This window comes from Ixodes scapularis, unplaced genomic scaffold (assembly GCF_016920785.2).
Source record: "Ixodes scapularis isolate PalLabHiFi unplaced genomic scaffold, ASM1692078v2 PGA_scaffold2__306_contigs__length_199485367, whole genome shotgun sequence".
Classification (NCBI taxonomy): domain Eukaryota; kingdom Metazoa; phylum Arthropoda; class Arachnida; order Ixodida; family Ixodidae; genus Ixodes; species Ixodes scapularis.
Window position 1 is genome coordinate 174,371,620 of NW_024609857.1, and position 27,860 is coordinate 174,399,479.

The 27,860-nt window shown below is 45.8% G+C and overlaps 2 protein-coding genes and 1 long non-coding RNA gene across 4 annotated transcripts; 1 reads left to right on the forward strand and 2 right to left on the reverse strand.

The window, feature by feature from the left end:
• The first annotated feature begins 9,211 nt into the window (after positions 1 to 9,211).
• LOC115329772 (P2X purinoceptor 7-like) lies at positions 9,212 to 16,619 on the forward strand. Its single transcript, XM_040222728.3, has 3 exons — positions 9,212 to 9,528; positions 9,591 to 9,806; positions 16,301 to 16,619. Exons 1-3 carry the CDS (start codon positions 9,305 to 9,307, stop codon positions 16,452 to 16,454), a joined length of 594 nt encoding a protein of 197 aa, XP_040078662.2. The 5' UTR covers positions 9,212 to 9,304; the 3' UTR covers positions 16,455 to 16,619.
• A 1,475-nt stretch (positions 16,620 to 18,094) lies between these two features.
• LOC120850295 lies at positions 18,095 to 19,513 on the reverse strand. The gene is made up of 3 exons (XR_005718107.1): positions 19,426 to 19,513; positions 19,267 to 19,358; positions 18,095 to 19,187 (listed from the first exon to the last, which is right to left on the reverse strand). It is a non-coding gene; the product is annotated as an uncharacterized LOC120850295 (long non-coding RNA).
• A 799-nt stretch (positions 19,514 to 20,312) lies between these two features.
• Positions 20,313 to 25,362, reverse strand: LOC120850233. 2 transcript variants are annotated; one of them, XM_042292118.1, is made up of 10 exons: positions 24,900 to 25,362; positions 23,131 to 23,387; positions 22,694 to 23,069; positions 21,956 to 22,129; positions 21,755 to 21,830; positions 21,532 to 21,642; positions 21,197 to 21,445; positions 20,968 to 21,139; positions 20,634 to 20,782; positions 20,313 to 20,566 (listed from the first exon to the last, which is right to left on the reverse strand). In XM_042292118.1, exons 5-10 carry the CDS (start codon positions 21,816 to 21,818, stop codon positions 20,328 to 20,330), a joined length of 984 nt encoding a protein of 327 aa, XP_042148052.1. In that variant the 5' UTR covers positions 21,819 to 21,830; positions 21,956 to 22,129; positions 22,694 to 23,069; positions 23,131 to 23,387; positions 24,900 to 25,362; the 3' UTR covers positions 20,313 to 20,327. The 2 variants fall into 2 exon arrangements, with proteins under 2 accessions (XP_042148052.1, XP_040354473.1); XM_040498539.2 differs by having other exon boundaries at positions 20,337 to 20,553; positions 24,900 to 25,347.
• Between the last annotated feature and the right edge of the window lie 2,498 nt (positions 25,363 to 27,860).

A 27,860-nucleotide genomic window follows, 5' to 3' on the forward strand; every position in this document is an offset into this window, starting at 1 on the left:
CCGACGCAATTCCATGAAGACGCCCGCTGCAACAGAGGCCACCGAACTTATCGTATCGTCTGCTACCAAAGCAAAACGGAGTGTAATACTTCAGAAACGGCTTTCATCGTTGCAATATGAAATTGAGACGACAAGAACATCTTCGTAATTAGATATCGAGACGTTAGGTTGCTTACCAAAAATTATTTACTTACTTGTAGGCAAACGTCTAGCCTCATGTGGAGTCTCTGTGCATTAGCCCATAGCAACAGCCCCAGCAACGGTTTGTTTAGACCCAGACGCCATGTTGTGACGTCATCACTTGCCGGGTCAATTGTCATTGAGATCAGTGGTCCCAACGCGAGGAGCTCACATCGGCCTCCGTTTTGCGGGCGTCGCGTGGCAGCACTGCCTCTCGCGATCGCGCGCGCCCCTCCCGTCGGGTTTCTTTCTTTTTCGTCGTCTGCTCTTTGTTAGATTCTTCCGTTTCGGATCTCATATTTCGCCTATATCAGCATCGACACCGCACTCGCTGCCTACATGTCAGGTGTCCATGATGACCTGGTGATCAGCGTGAATGGGATTGTCTTAGCCCGCTCGTTGATCTTGCGACGTCGCTGCGCTCTGAAGGGAAGGAGGCGCAGGTTTTGGGTCCGGCCGAGCTGGTTCTACCGAAACATCGAAGGACACGTCAGTACTTTGCTGCCCCGGCAGCGCGCCAGAGATGAAGGTTACTTTCGAGAGTGTCACCAAATCAACACAACATCTGTCACAACACAGACGACACGCAACAAGTGACACAGAAAACTCACTTGTAATCATAAATTCCTCTCCTATAATTTCCCAGCGGTTGTTCTTAGCGTCCTTATCTAGGTAGTCTGGCTGCGTATTGTCATACAAGAAGAAAAACAGTCGCACAGTTTCGAAGAACCGACCCGTTGGTAAAGGCATTGGGAGAAATAGGGAAAGCAGACGAAACGAAACGACGCTACGTTCCTTCGGTACGTGAAAGACGCGCGAAGAACCGGCTTTCTCGTTGCCATGGCATCGCAACGTCACTACCTACGCCACCTCATATTGGCTCCTCTCTTCTGCGGCGAGGAGCGGCGAGCTCATAACCGCGCAAGGACCGGTTGGCTTGGCGGCGCTGTATTGCCCGCAGCAGAAGTCATAATCTGGTTTTGGTCGGCAGTCCGCGGACGCCAGCGTCGCGCCGCAAGCCTCCGCGACGCCATTGTGGTCGTGCCATTAGGCGCCCGTTTCTGGCTTGAGCGGCGTCGCCGTCGCCGTAGGCGTAACCGCGTGTTGCATTATGGGACGTTTCCCAGAATGACGTCACACGTGACGTAACATGTGACGTCACAATGATCACAAATTGTGTTACGAGGGTCCCGCGCGTTGCATTATGGGAAACCAAGATTAAATGCTTGGTTTCTCACCCCTCCGTCAAATCAGGAAGGGTTTACGCAATCCTGGATGCATCGCAGATGGTGACGCTGATGTGAATTTTGCTGGCTGAAAAAGAGCTAGTCAAGGATGGTGCAGGCAAGACTGTTGCCTGGCAGTACATCACGTGTTTGGATCGCCTACAACAACAAAAAAAAAGGTCTCCACGCCGGGTACAAACTTCGGAGGCGGCGCGTTAATTTCTAAAAACAGAAGACAAAGGTGTCGCTTGCGCCGCAGACGTGAAGCCGCTACGTCGGCTGCGCCTTGTTGTTCTGCAATAAAAAGCATATAGCCGGCTTTGGCGGTGTGGAGGCCACTCCTGAGTGTGCAGCAGTAGTGGATGACACCTTTTACCTCTTCTCCTCTCATCTCCTCGCTCTCGGCAGCAAGGTTTCGATTCGCGCCAAAAGACAGTACAGGGTGTCAAAAAAAATTACATGGTTTGTTTTGCCGCAAAATAAACTAGGCATCGCCGAACGCTTTTTCTCCGCCCAAAGATAGTGCTAGAGGTCACAAGCAGAGGCCAAAGTTTCCGCCCGAACAGACACCTTATTCAAAGATTATAAGTGATTTTCTGAAAATTTCAATGGGAAAATGGCGGCCGACGGAGTTTTCGAATACATGGGGCTCTATGGCACCAGAATCCGAAAACTGGACGAAATTGGTTCCATTTTCCCATTGAAACTTTCTGAAAATCACTCATAACTTTTGAATGAGGTGTCCATTCGGGTTGAAACTTTGGCATCTGGTTGTGACCTCTAGCGCTACCTTTGGGAAGAGAATCAGCGTTCGGCGATGCCTAGTTTATTTTTGCAATAAAAAAAAACAAAAAAAAAAACAGTATTTTTTTGTGACACCCTGTACATTGACAAGAATCGCCGATGCCTCGCGCTACCCCGAAGGCCTCAAGAATGCCACAAGACACTTTATCCAAAGTTCAAGAAATGCTGTAATTCTTGGATTCCTGTTGGCCCTCCTGTCCATCAAGGGTCTGGCCGAATATCGTGTGTGAATTAGCAGTCGTTTGCTCAACTGCCTGCTGACACGCAAGCTGCATCATGACCACCTCGAACTGTCCTTTGCACCAATCAGGAAGAGAGCGGGCAACAACAACAGCCCTACGGCCCTGGAGTTCCGCAGGGCGTCCAGCATGTGACTCATCGTGAATGCCCTGCACTCGAACTGCAGTCAGGTCGACGGCACGAAGACGCTTTTGTTGACCTCGTCGAACAAGCGCCAGCAAGGGCTAACAGCTCAATCAAGCCACGACGACGACTACGCCACCTAGGTTGCAGTGTACAAGCCTCTTTCGAAGTTTGCCGAGAGCATGTTACAACACATTTCGGGAAATGTGGCGGTCCCTTTTGCAGGGAAGGCAAAATGTACGAACTGTGCAAGGATTCCACTTCTTATCACAGACATATCTGACCTGGTGCAAGCCAAGGACAAGGGCGGTATACACAATCCAAACTCTTCGTTGCCGCTACTGCGATCACCAAAGTTGCGGCACCGCACCGATCTGAAAGACGTATCTCGACTGATACCGTTGCAGGCCTCGTTATACAGTGAGCACGGGCCGTTCGTCAACGCTCTAGCGCAAGGATCGTAACTGCAAACGCTATCGTTAACAGGCTGCTTTTCGCCCGCGTCACTAGTGGCTAAAGTTAAAAGGAACTGTTTTCCTGGTGCGGCTCACTGCAGTGGGGGCAGCACTCCGAACTGGAAGACTTATCGCGACTGCTATCGTTGCAGGTTGGTCAAACATTTACTAAATTCGCACCGTATTGGCGCATGCCGCTGCTGTCGCTGCTCATACTGTTCACTTTCAAGAGGTGAAGTATGGTTGATGTTTGTCCAAAGTGTAAGATAGAAGTTTCAGATAGTAATTCAGGGTTGACATCCTTGGAGTCCGGATACGCTTATCAGCAAAGTTTCTGCTCCGGAGTCTCCGAAGCGACTTTCGAGACAAAAAAGCAGTGCGTTGCATAAGATGTGGCGGCGCCCAACATGCGAAGTTGTAAAATCCCTTGGTGAAAGTCAGGGTGCTAAGGAGGAAAACGAACTCAACATAGCTGTGATGTTTCCCTCGATCAACGGAAACTTATAGCTGAATGAGCCTACATGAAACCCTGAGTGGCATAGAGAAATCTATGCAGGAAGTGTCGGACAAGTACGACAAACTGCTGAAGGACCTCGTTGAACAGAAAAGGGAGACTAAATATCTTAACAAAACGAACAGAAACTCTAGGAGAAACCGACGCCGGCGGAGAAATTAAAAGGCTTAGCCAGGTAGTCAACGAACCGGAAAGGTGAAACCTTAAACAAAATCTACAACTTCACGGAATCCCTAAGACTGACAACGAGGGTCTTCTAGCCAAAGTGAATGAGGTTGCGAAAAAAATTTAATTGCCAGAAATGCATCTGAACGAAGTGGCCGCTATTCATCGCTTATCATCCCGAGCAAATAAAATACCAAGCATCAATGTTTGTTTCGCTCATCGCACAATCAGGTCGGGGTGGATAGCTCAGCAAACGGCAGATTTTAAGGAAATCAAAAGACGGTGCTTACATTCAAGAAAATCTCACCAAACAAGACCGAGCCCTTCTTTTGGAGACAAAATAATAGACCAAAACAACAAATTGTCGGAACGTCTGCTTCAAAACGGCCACGTCCTTCTCTACAAGAAAGATCGCGAGCAAGTGCCCGTGATTAGGTCTGCTGATGACAGAGAAGGTAGTGTGATGCCTCACGTTATACGCACTTAGTTCTAAGATGTTTGTTTATTTTTTTTTATAAATGAATGGCATGGATGTGCAGTAATTATCTTCTTCATTCGAATAGGAAATCTTTTTTAGGAAGCGAGTATACTGATTGTCTTAAATGCTTCCACATGAAGGCTCGATCCGCGCGAAATAAACAGACAAGTTTGAATCACTATTTGATCAGCTCGAATTTTCGTTTGATATATATATGCCTCCCGAGGCGTGGTTTACGGATAATACTAACGTTTTAAACTGATCAATATGCAACTGGTCCTTTTTAAACCGCACAGCGTGTCGTGGCGGGGGCGTTGCCCTAATAGTAAATGCTGACGAGATGCTTTCTGATTACTGCTACATGCAAAGGTACTACAAGACGCTGTCCTCACTGATAGGACAAAGCATTATAGCTGTCTGTTATCGCCAAGCAAGTCGGAACCTTTCTTTTTTTTTGCTTACTTAGGGTCTTTTCTCGAGTTAGCGAAAATAAAATAAATACTATGTAACCTTTGGAGGCGATTTCAATGATAACACACTACGTAATACAACTTGTTAATTACCATTTGATGAGCTAATTAAACCGAACGGATGTGAAAATGTGATGAATACTGCAAAAATAAAATAAATACAACTGAATCATCGACACTATTGGATTTAGTTATTACAAGCTACGATACATCATAGATCAGATCTTGCGTAGTGATAGCTGATAACGCGATCACTTGGGTATCCTTTTCTGTGAAAAAAAATCAAGCTCTACACATGACATACTCATTTAGCCAGAGAGTTTCAGAACATAACGCCTAAAAACATGAACGACTTCAGACACAAATTATCTCCTCTTGATTGGGATGATGTCATTCATGAAACGAACGCAGATAAAGCATATGATTTGTTCTTGGACAAAAAGAGCGATATGAAAGCTGCTTTCGTAAATAAATTTTGGCCCTCATAGAAAGAGTCGGAAACCATGGATTACAAAAATATTGCTCGCAACAATTTATACTAAAATTACGTATAGCAACAATTTGAGAAAACAAAATCAATCGGAGAAATGCCAGCTTTCAAACGTTATCGAAAAGAGTTAAACAAAGAACTCCGAAATACTAAGAAGATAACAGTCGTTGTGTGAAAAAGCTAAACTCTGTCTTGGGTCCCTCGTGCTCCACATAACAAGTTTTGAAGATCAACCACAATGGTCAAGATCAATCAAGACAAGCATTGACAACAGCGTTAGATAAGTATTTTTGTAACTCTAGTTAGAAAACGTCCTGGGTCAGATGATTGCAAATATATCAATGCTCGAAAGACTCAATCCATTATTCCCATGCCTGTTACCAGAGCTGGCAGTAATGCAATTACTGTAATGAAATTACAGTAATTTAATTACTTATTCCAGTAATTAGTAATGTAATTCATTACTTTTTGTAGCAGGTAATTTAGTAATGTAATGAATTACTCCAGCGACGGTAATTGTAATTAAATTACCTAATTACTTTTTCGCACCAGGCATATTTTTTGTGTCCACAATACACAAGAGCGCTTTTCTTTTTATTTTACTTTTTTTTTTTCCTCTACACGTTTCCAAAAAACGCTCTTTGGCCGCCGCTATGTTGCTGATGCTAATGCGGCTGGTGCGACTCTCGCGCCCGCTATCAGCTAGACATTTTCTGCCACTCTCTTGAACTGTGAAAACCCGCTCAGCGCGATTCTCTACCTATGTTTTGCGGTTTGCATTCGACGTTTTCTGGCCCCTCTTGAAAGTTCCGCTTACTTTTTCTGATGCATACTGCGTACCCTCTCTGTGTTATCTTCCACTGTGAGAAATAGGGCTGGTAAGTGCCTTCCATTCGAGCTTTTCTGCTCGACATTCTCGGGAAACGAAGGAGGGGAAGTAGGTCAAACTAAGGCCCCTGGTGGAACGGCCCTCGACGCGATTTTGCAAACAATGACAATTGTTCTCCCCCCTCCTAGAGATAATCCGCGTAGGGTCCTCAGTCATCTCCAAAAATAGTTGTCCGGGTTGGGGTGGGCAACGGATCAGTCGCATGCGTTCCTCTGTCCATCCGTAAACATGCAACAGAGAGTTCTAGCTGTGTGCCATGAACTGTGTAAATAATGTAAATAAAGTTATCTGTAAAAGGAAGTTATCATAGCTCCTTTATATTCAAAAGTATACAAAAGTAATGCGAAAGTAATGTCATTACTTTTAAAAGTAATTTGTAATGGTAATTAATTACTTTCTGGCTGTGGTAATTTGTAATGTAATTTAATTACATTTCAGCAATTTTCAGCAAAGTAATTAGTAATGTAATTTAATTACAAAATATGAGTAATTTGGCCAGCTCTGCCTGTTACTACTTCAGACAAAATATTTGCCTTTAACCTACTGAAAATAGCAAAATCTGCGACTTCAATGAATTGCTGATCAAACCAGTTAAGTATGTTCTTCAACTTATTTCTCTTGCCTTAGCACACATGTTCCAAGCTCTGTTTCATAAGCGGCGTGTTTCCCCGGCAGATGCAAAGAGAGAAGGTAAAAGGTTTATATAAAAAGGGAAATAGAAACGAACTTGGCAATTATGGACCTGTTTTAAATCTTTCTGTGTTAACTAAAGAGTTAGAAAAAGTTATATTACTTCCACTAACAACATTTTTCTGATAATTATGCCTTAATTACCACATCGCAGTTTAGTGTTCGCAAGTAACTATCCACAGAGCTGGCTCACATTGCGCAAAATGAATATTTACTTAGAAATTTTGAAAAAAAAGAAACTCAGACTCAGTGTGTCCGTAGAATTTACTCAAGCGGTCGACTATCTAGAATCTAGGTCATAATTTGCTACTAAAAAGTTAGATATGTATGGATTTCGTGGCCAAGTATCAAAACCTTCTACGTTCATATTTATCTTACCGCAGACAGTATGCACAAAGAAACGGCCACTCACCTGAAATAAAACCGATTGAATCGGGGGTTCCCCCGGAATCATTCTTGGGCTGTTTTTATTCAATATATATATAATATCGTACATTTTAGTCAATCAACTCATTTGTTTGTTTATGCAGACAATGGACGCTTATTGTTTGATGGTGATAACGCGTCCCAGCTCATTGATAACGCGAAAAAAACACTAGAAAGGCTTGATAGATGGAGCAAACATAATGTATTATAATTAAACGCAGTTAAGACAATGGCAGTTATAATCCGACCGATGAATAAACTTTCGGCGTTGTTATCTAGAAATCATGTCATGCGAGAACTATATTAATCATATCATATCGAAATTATCTAGCATCGTCGGTATTTCACATTGTCATATATACATTTCACTAGTTAGAACAAAGTTAATATCATTTAATTAATTATTTTTACATCTAAATTATGATGAACTCATATGGGGTGCCACTACCTATACCAACCTCCAAAATGTTTGTTTTATTTATTTACATTCTACAAAAATCGCCCTGTGGGCATTATTGAAAGGGGGGGGGGGGGGTTTAGAAAACATTATGACAAGTGGAAAAAGACAGGAAGTTATTATCATCAATGGACAGAGTATATTCCGAAAGGTCATTCGACTCTCTCGCGGTTTTTACAAAGGATGAATTAGAAAAATAGTCAGTCATTTAAGTGGGCAAAGCAACCTTTTTAGAATTACCAGAACGGGAAGAGACGTAGGATGGCTCCAGGAGGTAGGTGGCTTTATCGATTCCTGTTTTGTTGGGAAAGACACAGTGTAAGAATTTTAGTTTTAGTTTTTTTTTCTTCTAAATTCGAGTGTTTCCCATCCAGCATAGCTTTCATATCTGTAGCGCTAGCATAATGGTCATTGTTGTTTAGTACAAATTGCGCGGCCTAATTTTGAACTTTTTCTAGTTTATTGAAAAGGAAGTCGGGAAAAGGGTCCCACACAGCTGACGCGTAATCAAGGATCGTTCTTACCAAACAAAAAAATAAGGCGTTTCTTTAACGTTTCGAGGCGGATCTAAAATTTGGGTGGATAAAATAAAACATTTTACTAGCCTTTTGCATTGTACGTTCTATATGGCTGTTCCATTTTAGCGAATCCAAGAAATAGCACGCCTAGGCAAACATACTCAAACACAGCGCACGAAACGTTCCCGTTGATTAGGTAGCTTTGAGAATCGTGCAGCTTACTTCTGGAGAAACAAATATGTTTGCATTTACTTAGATTTAGGCTCATTTCCATGGATAACACCAAGAAGTTAAAAAGTGTATGACGGTTTGTAATATGGCAAGGTCGTCTGACGTGTTTATTTCCCTGTATAATACGCAGCCATCGGCGAACAGTTTCGTATGAGACTGTATATTTTCGGTGACGTCATTCACGTATGTGAGAAAAAGTGAAGGCCCTAAGGCTCTCTCTTTTTGCACACCCGACGTAACCTGAGTTGATCTGGATATAGTACCGTTTAAGACAACACGCGGCTTTCGACCTCCTAAATAATTTTGTATCCAGTTCAGGACATTTGAATTCATGTTTAGCAGAGCAAATTTATACCATAATAACTGATTCGGGACAGTGTCAAATGGCTTTTGAAAGTATAAGAATACGCAGTCGACATATTTCCTGCTGCCTAGTTATCTGGATTTATGATAGAATTCTGCCGGCTGTGTGTTCCAAGAGTGGCGGCCTAAAAAACCATGCTGTGAGGGGGAAAAAAGTGTGTCGAATCCAGGAACGAATAAAATTTGCTGTAAATAATGTGTTGAAAGAACTTACACGAGATCGATATTAAAGGGGCCCTCCGGAGCGTTCTGCGATGGTCTATATATGGCGGTAACTCAATCTATGGGTCCTAAGGATCCTAAAAATCGTAAAATTACAGTCATGCGCGGCGGATTTCCCTATTAAAATTGCTATCAAAGTCCCCGGCACGCCCCCCTTTCTGAGATGACCCCGGAAAACGGGAGGGGCATCTCTTTACGCATCAGCCAATGGCAATCGAAGGATTCCAGTGTCACTGCGCGTCACCGACCGCCGACCCGCGGAGGAATCTCTCCAACGCGCGGACCGTCGTCAAGGGGCCCGGACCAAAGTTGCCCGGACTTTGTGCTCAGCATTCGTCGTTCGTCGCATCCCACGGTCGCGCTATGGACCTTTCGGACCTAACGTCTCTAGAGCTCGAAATCCTGGAACGGACAGCTGACATGGGTGCCATATCCTACGATTCGACCCCGATGCGCGACGTCGACGAACGCAGCGCCGCGGGCACCGACTGTGGCAACGACGAACGGCCGCGCCGCGGTGAAGCGAGTCCGCAAGAGCTGGAAGACGCACCCGACGATGGAACCGGGCGGCTTGGGAACACGGACTGGTACGTGGTGCGCACCATTATACCCCGCTTTAATGGGTAATTGATGCGTGTTTTCTGCGAAGGTGTCTATGTGGTTCCTGCGCGCCGATGGAGACCGTCGTCGAGTGCGTCTGCTGCCGCGAATACCCGGCCGTCGCACGGAAGCAGCAGGGCCGGCAGGGCTGCGTAACGGGCCACCCGGACTTCGAGGCCCTGTGCCTCAACCCTGAGGTGTTGAGGTTGGCCTACCTCAACATGCGGCACTACGGGCAGCAAGGGATGGGCGCAAGTGCCAGCGAGTGAGTACGATGTCATGCTTTGCGCGTGAGCAAACTCACCATGTCTCGGTGAGGACCGTGCCCTCGGCAACTACGTTCACTGTCCGATTCACAGCGTACATACGTACTTGTAATAACTTGTTGTTAGGCTAGATGAACGTTTAGCACCATCCTGGGAAGCGGTCGATGAATTGTTTGTGTTGCCGATAGTGAAATTAATCATAACCCCCACTGTCCAGGCGCAATATAGCGCTCCAGGGAGGCTTTCAAGAGACTAAATGAGAAGCAGCCTGCCTAGTTACCACCCAGTCATTTGTTCAATACAGAAACACGGACATTTCCAACTGCTGTCCCACTATAAACTACACATATTCTTATATGTTCTAAACGAACTGTTCTGACGAGACCGCCCTTTTCGAGCGTTACACTTCTTCCCGTTAGGCCAGATCATGGAGAGCTATTTTTCCTTGCATTTACGGTTATCAGTTTAGATATGTCATTTTCTTGCTCTGTTTAGATGCAATGTTATGCAACAATAGCACTATGAAATATATGACAGTCACATGGCCTCGTCTCTAGTCGAGACGGCCTCGTCTCGTCGAGAGCAATAGAAGGCGACACCTTGGATGTACATATGCTTTGGCGTTGTCCCCATGCCCAATGCTCCCTTACCTCCCTCTTTTTCACCCTTCTCGACCCTCTGACTAGGCAGGCTGGCTCACCCCCCCCCCCCCCCCCCCCCAGCTTCAACTCGTTGATACACTACTGCTCCTACTGGTACAGCATGTCCATGCTGTACCGGGTGAGCACTGGTGGCCCCAATCAAGCACCGGACTATGGTGTAACTAATAAAGGTTCCCTCTCTCTCTCTTTCTCTGTCTCTCAAGAGAGCAGTGGATATCACACACGTTTGGCTTTGGCGCAAACGACAAAGATAACGCAGTCCGTGTCAGAAACCCAAGTCTGGCTTGCAGCTTGCTCAAATGGTGTCTCTGAACAGAGCCGAATTAGCGCCTGAAGCCCCTCTACAAGCTCGCAGAGAGCAGGTGGCCGCAAAGGCTTGAAAGTCCTACTTTGTCAACGAGAGGCGAAGATTAACTCACTCCCGAGATTGTATTCGTCTCATGCAGTTTCCTTGCTTTTCTGTCTTAGCATAACTCAACAAAGGGTGAAAGCTACTGCCCTTGTGGGCCAGTCTGAGCGACGGAGCTAAGCACGTGCCAAAATTCCACAGGAGGAGTACTTGAAGACATTACGTTGTCACATGCATTGTTCTTACACGCCCCGATTGGCTTGCTGATGCCGTAGCTTTTGCATTTTCCCAAGTTCGGAAAAACGAAGAATTACTGTTTCCAGATTCTTTCCTGCTAGCTTCATGGACTGGACCAGCACTATGCTACAGAACAACACTTTTGAAGCAACAAATAAATAAGCACGAAGTTATCATATTGACGCAGTAATTCGCAACCGTGTTGGGGAAGGATGCTCCAGTCACTTTGTTTCTCAGAGCTAAGACTTCAGAAAACTGCATACACCTACTTTATCTTGCATGCACCAATGCCTTGTTGCTATCTTAAAAATGAGCTTAGCTATGCCAGCTAAGTTGATGCTGGGCAATCTTTTTGAGAAGAAACAAACACCAACTGCTTCAAGTGCACTGTCAACGTCGACAGTACAGTTGGCACCTTCAGCTCAGACATCCTCGTTTTTTTACCTGGTCTAGTCTCTGCGTGTGACCTTCAAGCCCATCAAAACAGGGGCCGATATCAAAATGACGAAAATCAAAATGTAAAGGCCAAACATTGAAACGTCGAAAAATAAAATGCCGAACAGCAAAACGCCGAAAGGTGAGAATGCGTACATATCTGATCGCCATATTTGGTACGGTATTGGCAGATGCTAGCTGCACCAGTGTGTTGGAATCATGGAAGTGTCTTCTGCAAAATTAGGAGCATGAAAAATGTGCAAGCTGCGCTCGAAGACGATATCGAGGCAGAAATCAGATTAGAACCTCGCCATCTACCACACAAGAAGCAAAGCATGCGAGAAGAGAGCCTGACAGCCGCTTTGGGCAACTGGGACAAGCTCAACATCCTTAGCTTTCTTTGGGAAATACACACAAACTATTAGATCATATTCAACAAACAAAGAATTCCTCTGGCAGAACAAATGTTTCTTCCACTTTCTCAATCTAGAACCCTGTAGGTTCGTGTTGAACATAATATTTTGGAATTGTTTGGTCTCTGGTACCGGGTGATTCGGCTAATAGAGATTTCGGCGGTTTGTTCTTTCAGCATTTCGATAATGCATCCTTTCAATTTTTGGGTGTCCCAAGCGAGTGCAATGTTCTCTGGTCAAAACAATCAAAAACTTGAGAACGATGACATAGGCACAGATTGCTGTTGAGTCCATGGATGCCACTACGTCTTTCCTCTAGAAGGCAAGTGGAGACTTATATTCCAACCCTATCGGCAAAAGTCATATTCTTTACTCCAGTATCCAAATTGTCAGAAGGGGCTTTAGACGGTGTTTGCATGCTTTTTGGTCAAGAAACTACACAAAAAGGCAGTCATTGAAGGCTCATTGCTCTGGTTCGTGCACCGTTTACAATGCAATGGCAATGCGAACTAGAAACCTTCCATTCGCCCAGCGATGCAAAGTATCCCCCCTCCCCCCCCCCCCCCCACACACACACCAGCAATGTAAAACACCCCCCTGAAACAAATTTCTGGCTATGCCACTGCAGGCCATGCACTCAAAAAAAAAAAAAATTTCCTCCTTCCTATACTATAATTGTCAAGGCAGTGCAGCCATATGGGGGGCGTACCATACTGATTTACGATTTATTTTTCCGCAGATATTGTCCACTTAGGGGTCGGTAGGTGTGTCGACCTCCTCAACGTAGTCCCCCTGGAGACGAACGCACTGGTTCTAGTAGTGTGGCAGCCTTTCCGTTCCGAGACCACTCTTTGGGAGTGCTTCGCACCCACGCCTGGACAGCCGCTTCGAGTTCACCAGTGTCCATGAAATAGGGTCCTCATAGGTGGTTTTTTTCATGGTGCTGAATGGCTGATGGTCACTGCGGGCTAGGTTGAGGGAGTACGGTGAATGTAGGGATGGGCATTGTCATGCTGCAAGAGCGTACCTGCCGCCCCTTTCCCTGGCAGCTTCTCGTGAATCGCGCAATCACCTGAGGGTAGCCACATACGGGGCGATGTTGATGGTGGTGGCCGGTTACATGCAGTCAATGAGCATAATGCCCTCCGTATTCAGAAAGCCACGCGAGGATGTCTTTGCGGACATTGATGACTCGGAGGCATCTGTCCAGGCGTGGCTGAGACACACTTATAAACAGTGCAGGAATGTGATTGCTGCGCCAATTGCGCCAAACTGCACCAAGGGGCTAACTTTGCTACATCCTGCTACATTTCACCGAAATATGGCTAATCCGTGCCAAGCCTGCGCCAAAGAAGCAATTTTGGTCGCCTTTCATAAACGAAACGAAACTGAGAACCGTAATTGAGCATGCGTAAGCTAGGTCGCACAAGACGCCACCCGACACAAAGTACCCTGTATTAATCGTCTATTTGGTCTTGCATGATTTTTCCCCACGTCTCGCGTTTCGTGCACTCGTCGTCTCAGGAATCTCGTCTCGCGTCTTTTTTTTTTTTTAGCGGTAGACACGGGCGTGTGCGGACTCTCAGACGTTAGTGTATCGGGTGCCAAACATGCCGTCATGCTGTGAGACAAAACCACGTTTTTGCGCGGCGGGAGTTACTTTTTGAGCTGAAGCGCTCGCGCGACGTCGTGTGTTGCCGTCCCCACGTCGCTGCAGATATGGCGCTTACTAAACTGAAACGCATCGACATTCCTGCTCTTGTTTAAATCATACGCTGCTATAAAAATCCCTCTCTAACTCAATGACTGCTTGGCAAAGTTTTGATTACTTAGGTTTTTCCTGGTGGGCTTTCTTTCGAGAGGGACCCCGGTACGTGAAAAATCTGCCGCAAAAGAAAGTTGGTGAAGAGAAGTGAGCTAAAGCAAAGAAGGCAATGTCTGCACGCTGAACCCGCACAGCGTGCTTGTTTGTCTCGAGTTCAGTCGTTGCACGAAGCGCTCCAAGAACTTTTTTGACCTTGATTCGCAGTGTCTTGCATCGATACGCTCAGGTTCTTTTTTTCTGTGTGTTTAGCCTGTACCTCGCCTGCCGGCCTGGCAAGCACAAGTCGCTGGACTGTTTATTGTCGTATGCTGGACAGTTACATTTTGCATACTATTTTGGGAACCATGCAGTTGGCGACCGAGCGCGGAGTGGCATGGTTTCGGTTTCGGTCGAACAGCCGTTGTCTCCGCCCGCGCGACGAAGCACGTGTAACTGCAAGCCTGCCGAAGTTGCCCTTACGTGCATGTGAACATCATTGCAACAAAGGCACCAGCCGGGACGCTTGCAATGCGTTGTTTTACGTTTGCTTACTTTTTTTATAAAAATCTGCCACGTCAAGAATTTTGGCGGTGCCAGAAGAGTCCATGTGCGTATGGCAGCTGCCTAATTTGCTGTGCCAAGAGCTGCACAATAGTTTGTGCTCACTTGATTGTCACAAGGGGGGACGCCACAACAGCCACACTTGCATCTGCTCGTTTTCTCTGTCGTAACTTTGCCGGCATCTGACAGCATGACACTTTGGCTCCCGTAACATATTTTGTTGCCACTTTGGGACGGCTTTTGGTCCATGGGAGGTATATAGGGCAGTAAACACCCCAGTCAGAGACATGTCAAGGCGTCCTGCCCTCCAATCCTTCCTAGCTTCGATCCCTTAATCCCCTGATCTAGTTGAAAAGCCAAAATCTCAAGGTGGGGTGATAATTATTGGGTGTCTGGGTCTTGATTTACACTATTTTTGGATGCAGATACCAGACACCCTGAAGCCGGTGGATGATCATCTCGACATGTTCCTTGTGGTGCCAGCAACACTTGCACCGCTGGTGTGGCATTCTTTGCACGCTATGCTGGGATAGTTTTTTAGGAGTGCCATGTCTGGACAGCTTATTCAGAAGCAGGCTGTCGTCGTCGAGATCCATGCTTTTTTTTTAACGGATGATGTTGCAGTGCCCACATGGGTGAGTATGACAGAAAGGATTCGAGATTGGAATAGGTCACCAAACAGTATCGCATCATTTTTCGTTAAAATATTTTTCTAACAACACTATTCATTGAAATAAACACTGAAATTCAAAGTTTCTCGTGCAAGAATCGGGAGGCCTGGGGGTGCTCATATGTATCCCCACTACTCTGATGATAGTAGTGTCACCTCTAAATCAACACAGCATAATGGAAGACATATCGCAGTCTAAAACGGGAAAAAATGTTGATATATGTGTCTTGCAGATGCGTATATGACCAAATAGCAAATGATTGCGGTGCCCTGAGCCCTAAGGTATTCAGGACCAATAAACACATGGGGGTGGTAGCAGCTGTCATGGCAAATGGAAGCTGTCAGAATGACATGTTCGGATATTGACACGGATTGTGTCGGAGAGACATGAAATCACAACTGCTGGAGCCACTCCAGTATTGCATGAGCACTTCAGCTCGTATGTTTACACCAAAACTGTTCTGTGCGAGCTTCATAGAACACTCATGGCCAGGCTGCTATTCTCAAATCCCTAATCACCAGTACCAATGCCAAGCTTCGGCAGTGCCAGCAGCACTTTAGACAATGTTAAATTGGGACGTTCTCTGATGAGTTCACATTCCCTGGCACTTGTGTGCAGGAAACCTTTGCAGTAGGTGTGTGCGAATATTGGTTCAAATTGAATAGTATGTTTGCCATAACCTTTGCGCTGCAAAGGGAAGCCGATGCAACCGGCTCTTTTTGCGCTGTTGATGCTAGAAACGACAGTGCACTATTTGATTCAAACCAATATTTGCACACCACTGCTTTACAGGCTTACGAACTGCACTGTTTTGTCCCAAATTAAACAACATCATATGGGGAGCTTTCCACTGTTCTGGATGAATGGCTCCCATTCCCTCTGGCCAGTGCACATAATTTTCATGTGTCCTTCCCAAAACACAGCGATGCAATATTCGTCACCAACACCAATGACAGATATTATCTACAATTGTGAACTGGGACCCTGTGAACTTATTTTATGTATCATGACCACGCAACAGATATTCCTTCCTTGTTAATTCCGGTGTATAACTGGTTGTTGTGTCGATTGGAGTTGGAGGTGCGTTAGGAGAACCAAGGCCTATAGTTTTTTTTTTTTTTTTTTTTTTTAAACTCTGGAGCATTTAGAATGAATCTACAGCAGTTCACTTCAATTTGGCTTCCATGTCTAGCCCATCCGACATGGACTGCCAAATAGGGATTCTGCTATGTGATAGCTGGAGTGGACGTAACAGAAAAGCAGAGTATGATTACATGCCTAGAGAAATGAAAACAAGTGTAGAATTTGCCAACAGAGTGATAGGCTTTGCTTCTTACATCCAATCTCTGTCATTGTTCCAGGCACTACAGATTTGCAGCCTACAGGCAGTGTGCCCTGTGGCTGTGGAGCCGCTTGGGAAAGAAGAATAGGCGGCCCCTGCCATCCTGTGTGGTCAAGACAATTAGGGGCAGGTACCCTGCTGACGTGTATGCGGGCTACAGGGATGCAGAATAAATTGCGTTGACCTAGAGACCACGCAACCCCCTTCCCTTGTCTCTTCACCCTCCCTGCATGTGTGTGAAGTCGCTCGTAGCCATGAACGGAATCCTCTAAATCACGTGACCTATTATCTACGATATCACGTGACCATAACTATGATCACATGATCGTAGTCAAACCAAAGCCAGTGCACCTACGTCACATTCAGTCACACGACGAAGCCGCCTCGGTGGCTCCGAGGCGAGAGTGCCGGCCTACGGATCCCCATGTGGCGGGTTCGAATCCCGGCCGAGGTGCCTGCAATCTGATGGAGGTATATTGCGGAGAAGGCAGCTTGGTAATCGAGCTTTCGATTGCACGTCAAAAGATCCCCAGGTGGTCGAAATTAATCCTCGGTCCTCCGCTGGGGCGTGCCAGATGCCCGTCGTTGGTTTGGCACGTAAAACCCCCAAATTTGATTTGAGTCGCACGACCGGATTGCTTCATTTTCCTCCTAGAATCCAAAGGCTGTCATCAAAACTACTAGGGCGTGAGAAGTGCTCATTTGGAACACTAACCTAAGCAGTAAAATTTGGCACCCACTAATACCATTTTAAAGTAAAGATAGAAAAAGCACCGATGTCATGTTCGCACTAACAGTGTTGTGCAGTGTACTTCTACTTTCTTCTGGATCTGTTCTTTCAAATGGAAAAACTGCATATAACATGGAAAAATCTGACTGCATGAAGCTACAAGATGCTTCCCTACATCAGCCGTCTGAGCGTGCCGGTGCGATGAGGCGAAGAAAGGCGAATTGCGATTGCTGCAGTTTTCAGAGGGACGTGGTCGATTGTTCCGAGGGTCTGGATGACGACGTGGCTAACATGACAAACAAATGACGTTCTGCTTGGGTGACTATAGTCCACTTCAATGCAGCGAACGACGGAGAGGAGGTCGCCTCCTCTCCAGCATTCGCTCTACTAAAGTGGAAAGAGGTGGGAGGAGCTTCCACTTCGTTCTTGACCTGTCACCGACTATAGGCATGCTGTAAATTGTATTACTTTTTTTATTTAGAATTCATTGCCAACCTACATTTCATTACTGTACTCTCAACATGTGCTCTAGTATAGACTTTTCCAGTCCAAGCCTTCTGCGAAATCCTTTTTTTACTTGGCTGTGGAATGCTTTTTGAGCATGCACAATAGATCCCCTGCATGGAATATTCTATGCCTCCACAGCCCAGTTACCCTGGATTTTTCCTCCCGGTGGTAAATAGGATCTGCTTATATATTTCAGTGAATACTACGATTGTTAGTTTATATTGTCGTTATAATTGGCAAGTATACCCTCACATCATGCAAATACTTTGAGGAAATGGCACAATTTCGGTCGGGTTTTTAGTTAGGCATAGTGCAGTATTCTAGTTACATCGACCCATGTATTGACCTCACAATGCAGAAATCATCCAGGGGATCACAAAATTAGTACTACCATCGGCATCACTTGTTTTCAATTATGAAATTATTTCCTTTTGGTCATGCAAATTTCTACACCTTCCAGGTTCTGGTACCGAGAAGTCAAGTTGTTGGAAAATTAATGCAGTTTATTTCAATCGTAAGGTTAGCGAATGTGCCTCACTTATTTGCAAGCAGGTCAATAATGACAGAAGACAAATGTTGCAGACGGGGGGAAAACCGTGGTGTAGACTGGAAAATGCAGCACTGTTTTTAAATTGCCATAAAAAACTTCTGTTAATATTTCCAGTGTTATATGCAACCACCCCACTTATGTTATTGCTGCATTACCAGCCTACCTCCTGGATGAAAACCCCATTTATTGGAAACACGGGCGGGCTGCCCCGCCTCGGTGCAGTCTCCACAGCATGTCCGCTCATCAGCACATGAAAAGAAAGATGGATAAGGCATTGTGTTACAGTCTTCAGAAAAGTGTCGGTTGGGTTCCAAAAATACTTCAATTTTCTAAAACTGCTGCGATGGGCTAAGCTTGTGAACTGGGGATGGGATCTCTGGTGCAGAACTACATGCTATTCAAAATAGCACTTGATCCGCCTTCATTGTGGTGTGCCCACAATGAATATGACAATACGGTCACCGATTTCCTCGATCTTGAAAGCTTGCACAAATTATAGCTAGGATCCTGCGTTCTTGAATTTAATTTTTTTTTTAGCAAAATTAGAGGGTGTTTTTTTTTTGTTTTGTTTTTTTGAACCATCAATTTGGAGCTTCCATTTATGTACGCAAAGTTCGGAGTCTTTCGGCATTTTCGATGAGGCAAATGAAAGGTAGAAAACAGCACTTTGTGAATTTAGTAAAGCAGTATTTTCATATGAGAGCGCCGTATTCATCTACTGTCGTAGAGGGCCTACCTCATTTTTATTATAAGGGGCTACATGGCAACGGAAGTTGACACTGCAATAAGAGGAGAATTGCAAAAATTGTTCGAAGATTCCGGGAAATATAAAGACTGGTGGGGGACCGAAAAATTGAGTTTTTCAAATGAATCTGAATCAGCAAAATTTTAACGGCTAGTGTTTTTTGGAGTTTATCAGGTTTATCTGAGAACGCAGAACCCTAATTACAGCTAATGGACTGGGAAGAATTATAGCACTGGCCTGTCCTCATCTCCTAATGCCTCTACTGTTGGCACTGATGTGCCAACAATAGAGGTGCACCATGCTGGGCTTGAAAAATCCGGCTTGAGAGGGCAGGTGCCAATGCTTGCATCTCTCCATTACGCTTGATCGTGGCCCTAAAATCAAGCATTATCAATAGAGGAGATCTGCATTTCTGTGAAAAATGATTGCAGACAGATCTAATGTCCTCCTTACTGTCGGTCAGGGTGTCCTAACGGAAAACAATGATCTATTTTGCAGCTCGGCTGTTTTCTCTTGGGTCTGTCTGCTTGCATTCGCCGTACGTTCTGCAAAACAAAGCGGTTATTGCCTACCATGGTAGTTTTCATTAGGACGAGGCTCCTGTGTGCTTACCACTGGCAGCATGAAAGATAGAACCAGGTCTTTGCTTCCTGCTGCTGTCCACCTCGTTGACAGACTTTCCAGCCAACAGTGACAATTCAGACGGTTGCATAATTACATTCCTAGACATTCCAAGTTGGGCTAGATGGGCGTTCACACTGAAGTTAGTGTCGTCCTCACCGCAAGTTGAGCTGTAGCCTTGAGTCTCGCTGTTTGGTGACTTTTCTGTGACTCCGACATTGCCACCGGCTAAAGTTCCTTGCCCTGTTTCGAGATAGGCATGCCATGAACAGCTTGATTAGGCCCTAAAATGGAACATTCTCATGAGGAGAGATCTGCATTTCTGTGAAAAATGATTGCAGACAGATCTAACTTCCTCCTTACTGTCGGTCAGGGTGTCCTAATGGAAAATGGTGAACCATTTTGCAGCTCGGCTGTTTTCTCTTGGGTCTGTCTGCTTGCATTCGCCGTACGTCCTGCAAAACAAAGCGGTTGCTTACCATGCAAGGCTGTATTAGGACCAGGGTGTAAGATAGACAGGTGGGGAAACGAGAGCCAAATGAGCGACCGGATTGTGTACCCCTCGGTTTTCTTTTTTTCTGTGGCGCCATCGATGTGGAGCACCGCAAACTCTCACTCCAGGTGGGCGACTGGCTAAACTGACGGAGATGGTTTCTCGTGGATTTTCAATAAAGACTGTCGTGCTCTCTGTTTATTTTGCGCACTCTCCCATAAAGTTCCATGCAAATCCGATTCCGATTTTTTTCCTCTCGCCGCAGCGCCATCTGTTGCAAATCGGGGGTACCCGCAAGCAGACGAGTACACAATCCGGTCACGGCGCTGCGGTAGGCTTCTATGGGCCGTTTCCCCACCTGCTTATCCTGCACCCTGATTAGGACCAAGGTCCTGTGTGCTTACCTGCGGCAGCATGGATGTCCCGACCAGGGATTTGATGCCGTTACTGGGGACTGTGGCCGAACCTGGACATTCGTGCTGCCACGAGTTCCTCTTTTGGAGGCCTTGTGTAGGCTGCAGTCATCGGTGCCGGGAAGACGACGGTGTTGGCCCTCGATGCAGCAGCCAGGGACCGCCACTGTTTGCTGCTCTCCATTGCCTCCTTGATGAGCTTTCCAACATACTCTAGAATTCAAACCTTTGCATGATAACATTCCTAGGCTCTCTGGACAAGGCATTCACACTGCAGTTAGTGTTATACTCACTGTAAGTGGGATCCGTAATCTCTGGTCGTGCTGTGTGGTGGCCCTTTCGTGCTTTTGATGTTACGACCGACCAACGTGGCTTGCCCTCTCGTGTGACGGCTTGGCAGCGGTTTGAGTTTTCGTTGAAATGGAGGATTGCAAGTCGAGTCCTGCAAGATGGTTACATTTCAGTGATGGTAAAGTGTGCCACTTACAAAGAGTGGTTATTCTGGCATCAATCCAATTCCATTATCTGATCATTAGGAAGAGACTGTCAGGTTTGTCGCATTGTAACCAATGGACTGGATGAAAGTGTCCAAACAAAGGAAATGTGATTGTAAATTGGTTGACTTACTTTGCAAGCATGCCTTCTGGGCTGAAAGCCTGGGACTTCGGGGCGAAGTCTATCAGGACGCTGTGGGACGCCTCCAAAGCATATGTCTGGCCATGTGGAGACATCTGTGCAAGGTCCTTCAGGAGCAGTTTCTTGCCAGTGATGCTCTTGAATTGGTTGTAGGCCTGCGAGTCTGAGGATGATACAAGTTTTAGAAAAACCACCTTCATTTGGAAGAACAAAAACATACTGGGATCCATCCATGGTCGTGTTGGCTCTGGCATGTCACCATGGAGGCACCTTCCATAGGTTCCTTCGTGCCCCGAGTGTTTGTTGATGACATGGTTGTGCATGCTGAGCCAGATGTCGATGAGCAGCTTCTCGTCGCCTCCTGCAGCCCTTGCTGACCAGTACATATGGTTTGTAGCTGTCTGGATCCAGATTTGCAGGTCTTGGCATCCAGCCCGTTTGCTTGCTGCTGTCAGCTTCTTTTTCACACCTAAAATTCAGAGTCGTGTCAGGGAAACCTGCAGCGTGATCGCTGGAAAATAAAGGCTACACGAATGGCCTGTTAGGATTGCTTACTTTTGGAGATGTGCCATATGTCAAAGAAGTGGTCAATCCCGGGTTCGTGCGTCTTCATGTGCTTTCGTGTGGCAGGGTGACGGTCAGTCACCAACGATCGGATCTTGATACCTGCACCATTAGGTTTCCGAAGATAGCAAAAGAATAAGTGATTATGCCAATTTGAACAGAGTGCCTGAAAGGCCGCCGAGTAGTGATATACATGAACTAAGCATGAACATACCTTTCTCCTTGAAGAATTGCAGCTGCTTGAGGAGGCCCTCCTTCTCCATGTTGACACTGGCCATGGCCTGTTCAGACTAAAAAAAGGTGTGAAATGAATATTTTACCAAAATAGTGCATAGCAGTGAAGTAACTGATGACATAACACAAGAGAAAGATTATGAGATTGTTGCAACTGGTTCACGTAAATTCGACTACTTGCCTCTTTTAGCTGGACCTGGACAGAGTGTAGAATCTTGTTGATTTGCTCGACGTGGACTGTGTACGTCAGGTACTTGGCACAGAACCCAGGGGAGTCAAATCTCCCGTCAGCAGAGATGTCCACCTCTTTGTTCTGCAACTCGTTGAGAAGTTATTGTTGCTCTTGCAGCCAGACCTGTTCATGCAGATAAATATTGCTTTAGAAAGGCATGGAGCATACTACAATAGTCCCATCTGTTTATGTATGCATAGTGTAGTGTTGTAGAATGAATGACTGAGTGAAAGAAAAAGGAAAGCACAATGCAGCGAGTTTGAATGTGACTTAGATTGTGCTAGGTTGTGATTTGTGTTTTTATGTTTGTGTATTTCATAAAAGAGGCAGCAGGCCGCCCGTTACCTCGAAGCTGCCCTACCCTTTTCCATTCTGACAACCACCCTCTGTCTCTTGACTCTCACGGGGAACCTGACTCACTCAACCCAATGCCAGACAGGGAACTGCCCCAGGATACTACACATAGCAGAAATAAATTAAAGTATCGTGGATTTAGTAGCCCATGGCACATATGTAACATGATGTATAAAATTTTATCTCTTAGCACTATACCATTGAAGTGGCATACTACAAGAAGATATTTATTCATTTAACCGAAGTGTGACTGGGGCTCCAGTTTTGTACCTCATTGGAAAATTGGGTATATGGGAAAAAAATGCAGTTGCAGTGTCCCGGAATATTGCTCACCTTGTGGATTGCAGGTAGAGCGAAGGCCTTCCGATGCTCGTAGAAGCTCGAGTCGGAGATGACCTGCACGTTCATATGGCGTAGCATCCGCAGCGTAGGGGCAATCTTCACTCCAGAGAAGACCAGGTGGCTGGTCAGCAGTATGTTCCCTGCTGGTCTGCCGTTGACGATGGGCTGGCTTTTCCATGTGCGCACGTGCTCCACAGGGCAGATGCTGTAGACTGTGATCAGTGTGCCGGTAGTTTCGATCGTTGTTTGGCACAGTCTTGAGCACTCTTGGCACGTCTTGAAAAGCTCCCTTAGGCAGCTCTCGAACACCAGAAACTGGCGCTCTTCTTCTGGTGGTGGTGGTGGAGCTGATGCACCATGCTCGATTCTGAAATGGGATCATGTGAAGCATTCTTTACAGATTCTATGTGTTTATATGCACAACTTACCTCTCGTAATCCTCGCTGTGAGACGGAGAGTAGGTTGCGTCAGAGTCTGGCATGTTGCTGGGAACAGGAGATGTGCATTCATATGGCACCCCACTGCTACAAGTGGAGAAGGCAGACTCGGGTGGATGCGACTGTGCAGGCACGTCTGCGACAGGGACAGGTGGCACCACTGCAGGGATGTTTGTTTCAGCAGTACAGTCCCTGAGGGTCATTTCTGCCTCGCAGGGTGCAGGCAGTCCAGTTGCCGAGGCCTGAGTCTGCAAAGGGCACTGTTTATTACACATTTCATATTTTTAAAATTAAAGGGTGCAACTCGAGCACTCCACACAATGCCGTCACCGCGGCAAACATCCTTGATGCCTAGTTTTTTAGCTGATGGCAAACATCCATGAATTGTTTTGTAGCCTTTCCATAGCTTAGAATTTCATGCACTCAACCAAAGCTCTCACTGTAATACAAATCTAAGGGATGCCTCACTCTTTATATTTGTTTTTATAACTTACATTACCATCTATATTTTCAGTCTCTAGCTCAGCAACAATAAATGTTCATGTCGCGATATGATGTCACATTACATACATACGTAAAGCTGCAGCTTGACATGTATTTACCAACCACTGAAGGAAATGCAACCAACGAGCACTTATAGCCGCAAGTGGGAAACATACAGCAACTGCCATGAGTTCTCAGTGTCCAGAAGTGCCACCAAGCAACAAAATCATGGCGTGCATTTGCTATGTGCATACAAATTTGCAAACGCGGGTTTGCACGCAATCGTGGGTGCAGGATTGTGAGAAGAAAAAAAAAAACTGAGTTTGCTCACAAGAGTAGATATAAAAGAAAACCTGCTTGTTAGTAGTCACGGACACTTGGAACTTTGCTAAGCTGATACGAAAGGGTTCCTGTCTGTAAACAAGCTGGGAAAACATGTATTGACTTTGGGTGGGTCAATAGCAGAGGGGGGTGGTGATGGTGGTACCATTAGAGGCGATTTATGACTCTGTCCTTTTATCTTATTTGTTCGTGTTTTCTTTTTACAAATGAGTTCGATCCTGCAGATGGTGCATGCTGATAGGGTTCTTCGTTTTCGGGTAAAACCCGATAATACCTAATTTTTCTCCCCCGAATAGTTCTGATGAAAATCGGGTTAAACCCGATTTCTCCCCGAAAAGCAGTGTTGAAATCACCTGACTTGATAGAAAATATGAACCATTCTGGATCTGTTTAATTCCTTGGTCATCAGTTGATGGTTACAATTTTCTTCGATTTGCGTGACCTCCGCAAAGATTCACTTCAGAGCCGATCAGAAGGTAGAAACATATCCTATGCCTATATAATATATTTTGTTTACTTTTGTTCATGTAAATAACACATTGCACGTATTTGTAATTGATAAAGAAATCCCGAAAAAAAATCCGAATTTCGGAATGGTTTCTGGAAAAACCCGATTTCTTCCCGATTATCGCCCGGAAAAATAGCGCCCGATTTTTACCCCCCCCCCCCCCCCCCCCCCGATTTTTGAAAAATATAAAACCCGAAAATGAAAACCCCATGCACCGCACCATTCGCGCGATAAGCTCTCGAACCGCTAGTCCGGAACATTAGGCACCACTGATCGACTTGACGAATGCCATGTGGATTCCCATGTTACACAAATGCCTCCTCAGTTCTTAGTTCAGAATATAGATACCAGAAGCAGCCGCACTGCGCAACGCAGAATGCCATGTTCGTGACACTCCCAAAAATATTTGAGCCATCGAAAAACTCACCACGACTTTTTGGCGCTTTGGGGGAGGATCGTCGGTCTCATCGGCGACGGGAAGCAGAAGCGTCGGCACAGCATCTGATCGAAGACGGGAACGACGCAGGTCGTCCTTTCGGAAAGCAGTCGGCTCGAAATGTTCGGCACAAAAACGGGGAATGAGAGGCAGGTTCTCGATGTCGTGCCCTCGCCCGGCGCAGCGTAACCACGCAGTCCTTCGTGGTTCTTTCTCCGGCAAAGAGAAGAATCGCAAGCCCTTGCGAACGTTCTTCCCAGTTTGATGGCGGCACGTCTTGACGAAACAAACGTTCGGCATTTCAGGGAAATCGCTCACTCAAAGGATAAAAGAAACTACTGCAATACGCAGTCGCATTCCACAGATGACAAGGAAAAGTTTGACTCATTCACGTGGAAGGATCGCAAAGCTGGCTTCGGAGTCGGGATCCACGGGAAGAAGGAACACGTGTGTCGCAAACGCACGCTTGCACACGCCCCGGGAAGCAGACGACCCGACGCGCCGACGCATCACCCCCTAGCAACAAGCTTGCGGGGAGAAAACATAGTTCGCTGGCTTTGGAACGATAATTGCAAACTATGTTTCCCGCACCACAATAAGTTTACGTTTTTCTCAAACTCTAATTTACAACAAGCTTAAAAAGTATTGCAATAATAACGGTCGCATTCACCGCGAGATGCAGCATTTCCATTGGTCAAGTTTTAGCGATGGCCAGGGAATGGGCGATTGTCTTTCAAGAGAAAATAGTAACGATATATTTCTACTGCCATTTACTTAATAAACGGTTTTGTACTCTAAAACTTTGTATACATATTAACTTGCACCTACTACGCAATATAACAACAGAAACAGACGATCGCAGAAAGCTCCGGAGGGCACCTTTAATGAGATAGGGCGATAATTTTCAACACTGGCTTTAGACCCCGATTTAAACACAGGCGTGATGCTTGCCATCTTCCAATCCATTGGAATCATCCGCGTCTTTAAAGATTCGTTGAATGTAACAAAAACATAACGGGCTAGAAATTCACTGTATTTAAGAAAAATAACGGAGAATGCCAACAGGTTCAACGCCCTTGTTACCATCAATCCCGCGCAGCAACTTTACGATACCGTTCATGTTAATCGTAGTGCTGGGCATTACACTTTGCTGTGTTTGGTAAGCCACTAGAGATACCAGATGCGGATACTCTTCCAAAAATGCCGACTTAAAATACGAGTTAAGACATTCAACTTTTGCGTTATCAGACACCACTCACAACCATCAACTGTCAACGTAGGAATAGGAGCGTCTTCCTTTTTGTTAACGCAAAAGAAACTTCTAGATTTCTTTAGAATGTCTTCTTAGATTTTTGCTAAACTTTTCAAAGACGCTTTTTTTTTATTTTCTTTGCGATTTCAGAAGATTATTTATCTCTCTGTACTTTTGCTCAGTTTGGACTGACCAACTTTTGAAAAAGCTTTTTGAAAGCACATCTCGCTTTACCTATAAGTCTGCGCATTTCTACATTAAAGGAGTGGGGAAACAAAATTCCAGTGCTCATTTTCTAGCTTGAATCTGTTGCATGTTGCACCCTAACCTCAGAAACACCCGTCTTCTGTTGAAAGGCACACGAAAACTAATTTTGAAGCTAAATAAACAATCTTTCAATGTGCACCTGGTGGATGCATGCGGAGCATATTTGGGACGTGATCTAGCAACGTTGGGGAACTTGTTACGTAGTCGTGACTTAGCAGACTCCTTCGGAGCAGCGCCGTCCTTTGGAATTTCAACATTTTCCTTCTTAGCTTTACTCTTGGTTCAACTCACAAATCGAGCATTGTACCAAACGGTTCAAGAAGACGGAAAGGAAGGACTCCCCTCGTTCTCGGATCCTCTTTCATGCAACCGGAAACAGCCATTCTCCCCCTAGAAGATTAGCCCGTCGCTCAGAACTCGAACAAAAGTTGCTTTTCCCACCCCGTTCAGCCGTAAACTGATAGTGTTGTAGAAGCTACGTGCTGGCCCAAGGAGCACGTAGCCGTTGGAAGTACCCCACGGGTACTTCCAACGGCTCGGTTGTAACGCGATGAAGTTATTAGCCACACGCTGGCCCAAACAGCACGTAGCCGTTGGAAGAACCCCACGGGTACTTCCAACGGCTCGGTTGTAACGCGATGAAGTTATTAGCCACACGCTGGCCCAAGGAGCACGTAGCCGTTGGAAGAACCCCACGGGTACTTCCAACGGCTCGGTTGTAACGCGATGAAGTTATTAGCCACACGCTGGCCCAAGGAGCACGTAGCCGTTGGAAGAACCCAACGGGTACTTCCAACGGCTCGGTTGTAACGCGATGAAGTTATTAGGGTGTTTTCGTAGATCGTTTTCGCCGTCTCGCAAGGCCCTCCGCAACCCGCTACGACAGCGGGAACTCCACAGTCAAGGCCATCGGCGCGCAGGCGCAGTAGCTACTTCTTCGTTGTGGACGGCTTAGCGGAGGGGACAGCGCGGTGTACGAAAACTCCCTATTAGGGAATTGTAGTAGAGCGTTTCCGCAGCCAGCTAAGCACCCGGATAGTGCTCCGTAATCCGCCACACGACCTTGAACTATGCAGACAAGGCTGGGGGCGCGCATGCGCAGATGCGGCGTTTTCTTCGGGGATACCGTAGCGGATGAGAAAAACGATCTACTACAACTCCCTATTGACACCACCACAACCCTGACAACGCCACCAAGAGCAAAGCTCATAACCACGCCTGCCTTGCTACGTCACGAATACGGGGAATCTTTTCTTTCTGTTTTTGTTTGTGCCGGATATCCCATGACGCATAGCGCTCTCCGTTCGCTTCTCTTTGAGCGCTTGCTCGAGTTCTCCTTTTGAAACGAAAAATATATCCAGTCGTTCAAAATACAAACGTGCGATTATCATTTACGGTTATAATCCGTCGTGCTTGACTCATTTCCGAACGAA

Coding starts and splice junctions, on each gene's coding strand:
- LOC115329772 (XM_040222728.3), top strand. CDS start 9,305: ATGGACCTTTCGGACCTAACGTCTCTAGAGCTCGAAATCCTGGAACGG. Junction 9,529..9,590: donor CGGCTTGGGAACACGGACTG/GTACGTGGTGCG, acceptor TTTTCTGCGAAG/GTGTCTATGTGGTTCCTGCG. Junction 9,807..16,300: donor ATGGGCGCAAGTGCCAGCGA/GTGAGTACGATG, acceptor TCATTGTTCCAG/GCACTACAGATTTGCAGCCT.
- LOC120850233 (XM_042292118.1), bottom strand. CDS start 21,818: ATGGCCAGTGTCAACATGGAGAAGGAGGGCCTCCTCAAGCAGCTGCAA. Junction 21,643..21,754: donor GCAATTCTTCAAGGAGAAAG/GTATGTTCATGC, acceptor CTAATGGTGCAG/GTATCAAGATCCGATCGTTG. Junction 20,567..20,633: donor GATTACGGATCCCACTTACA/GTGAGTATAACA, acceptor TATCATGCAAAG/GTTTGAATTCTAGAGTATGT.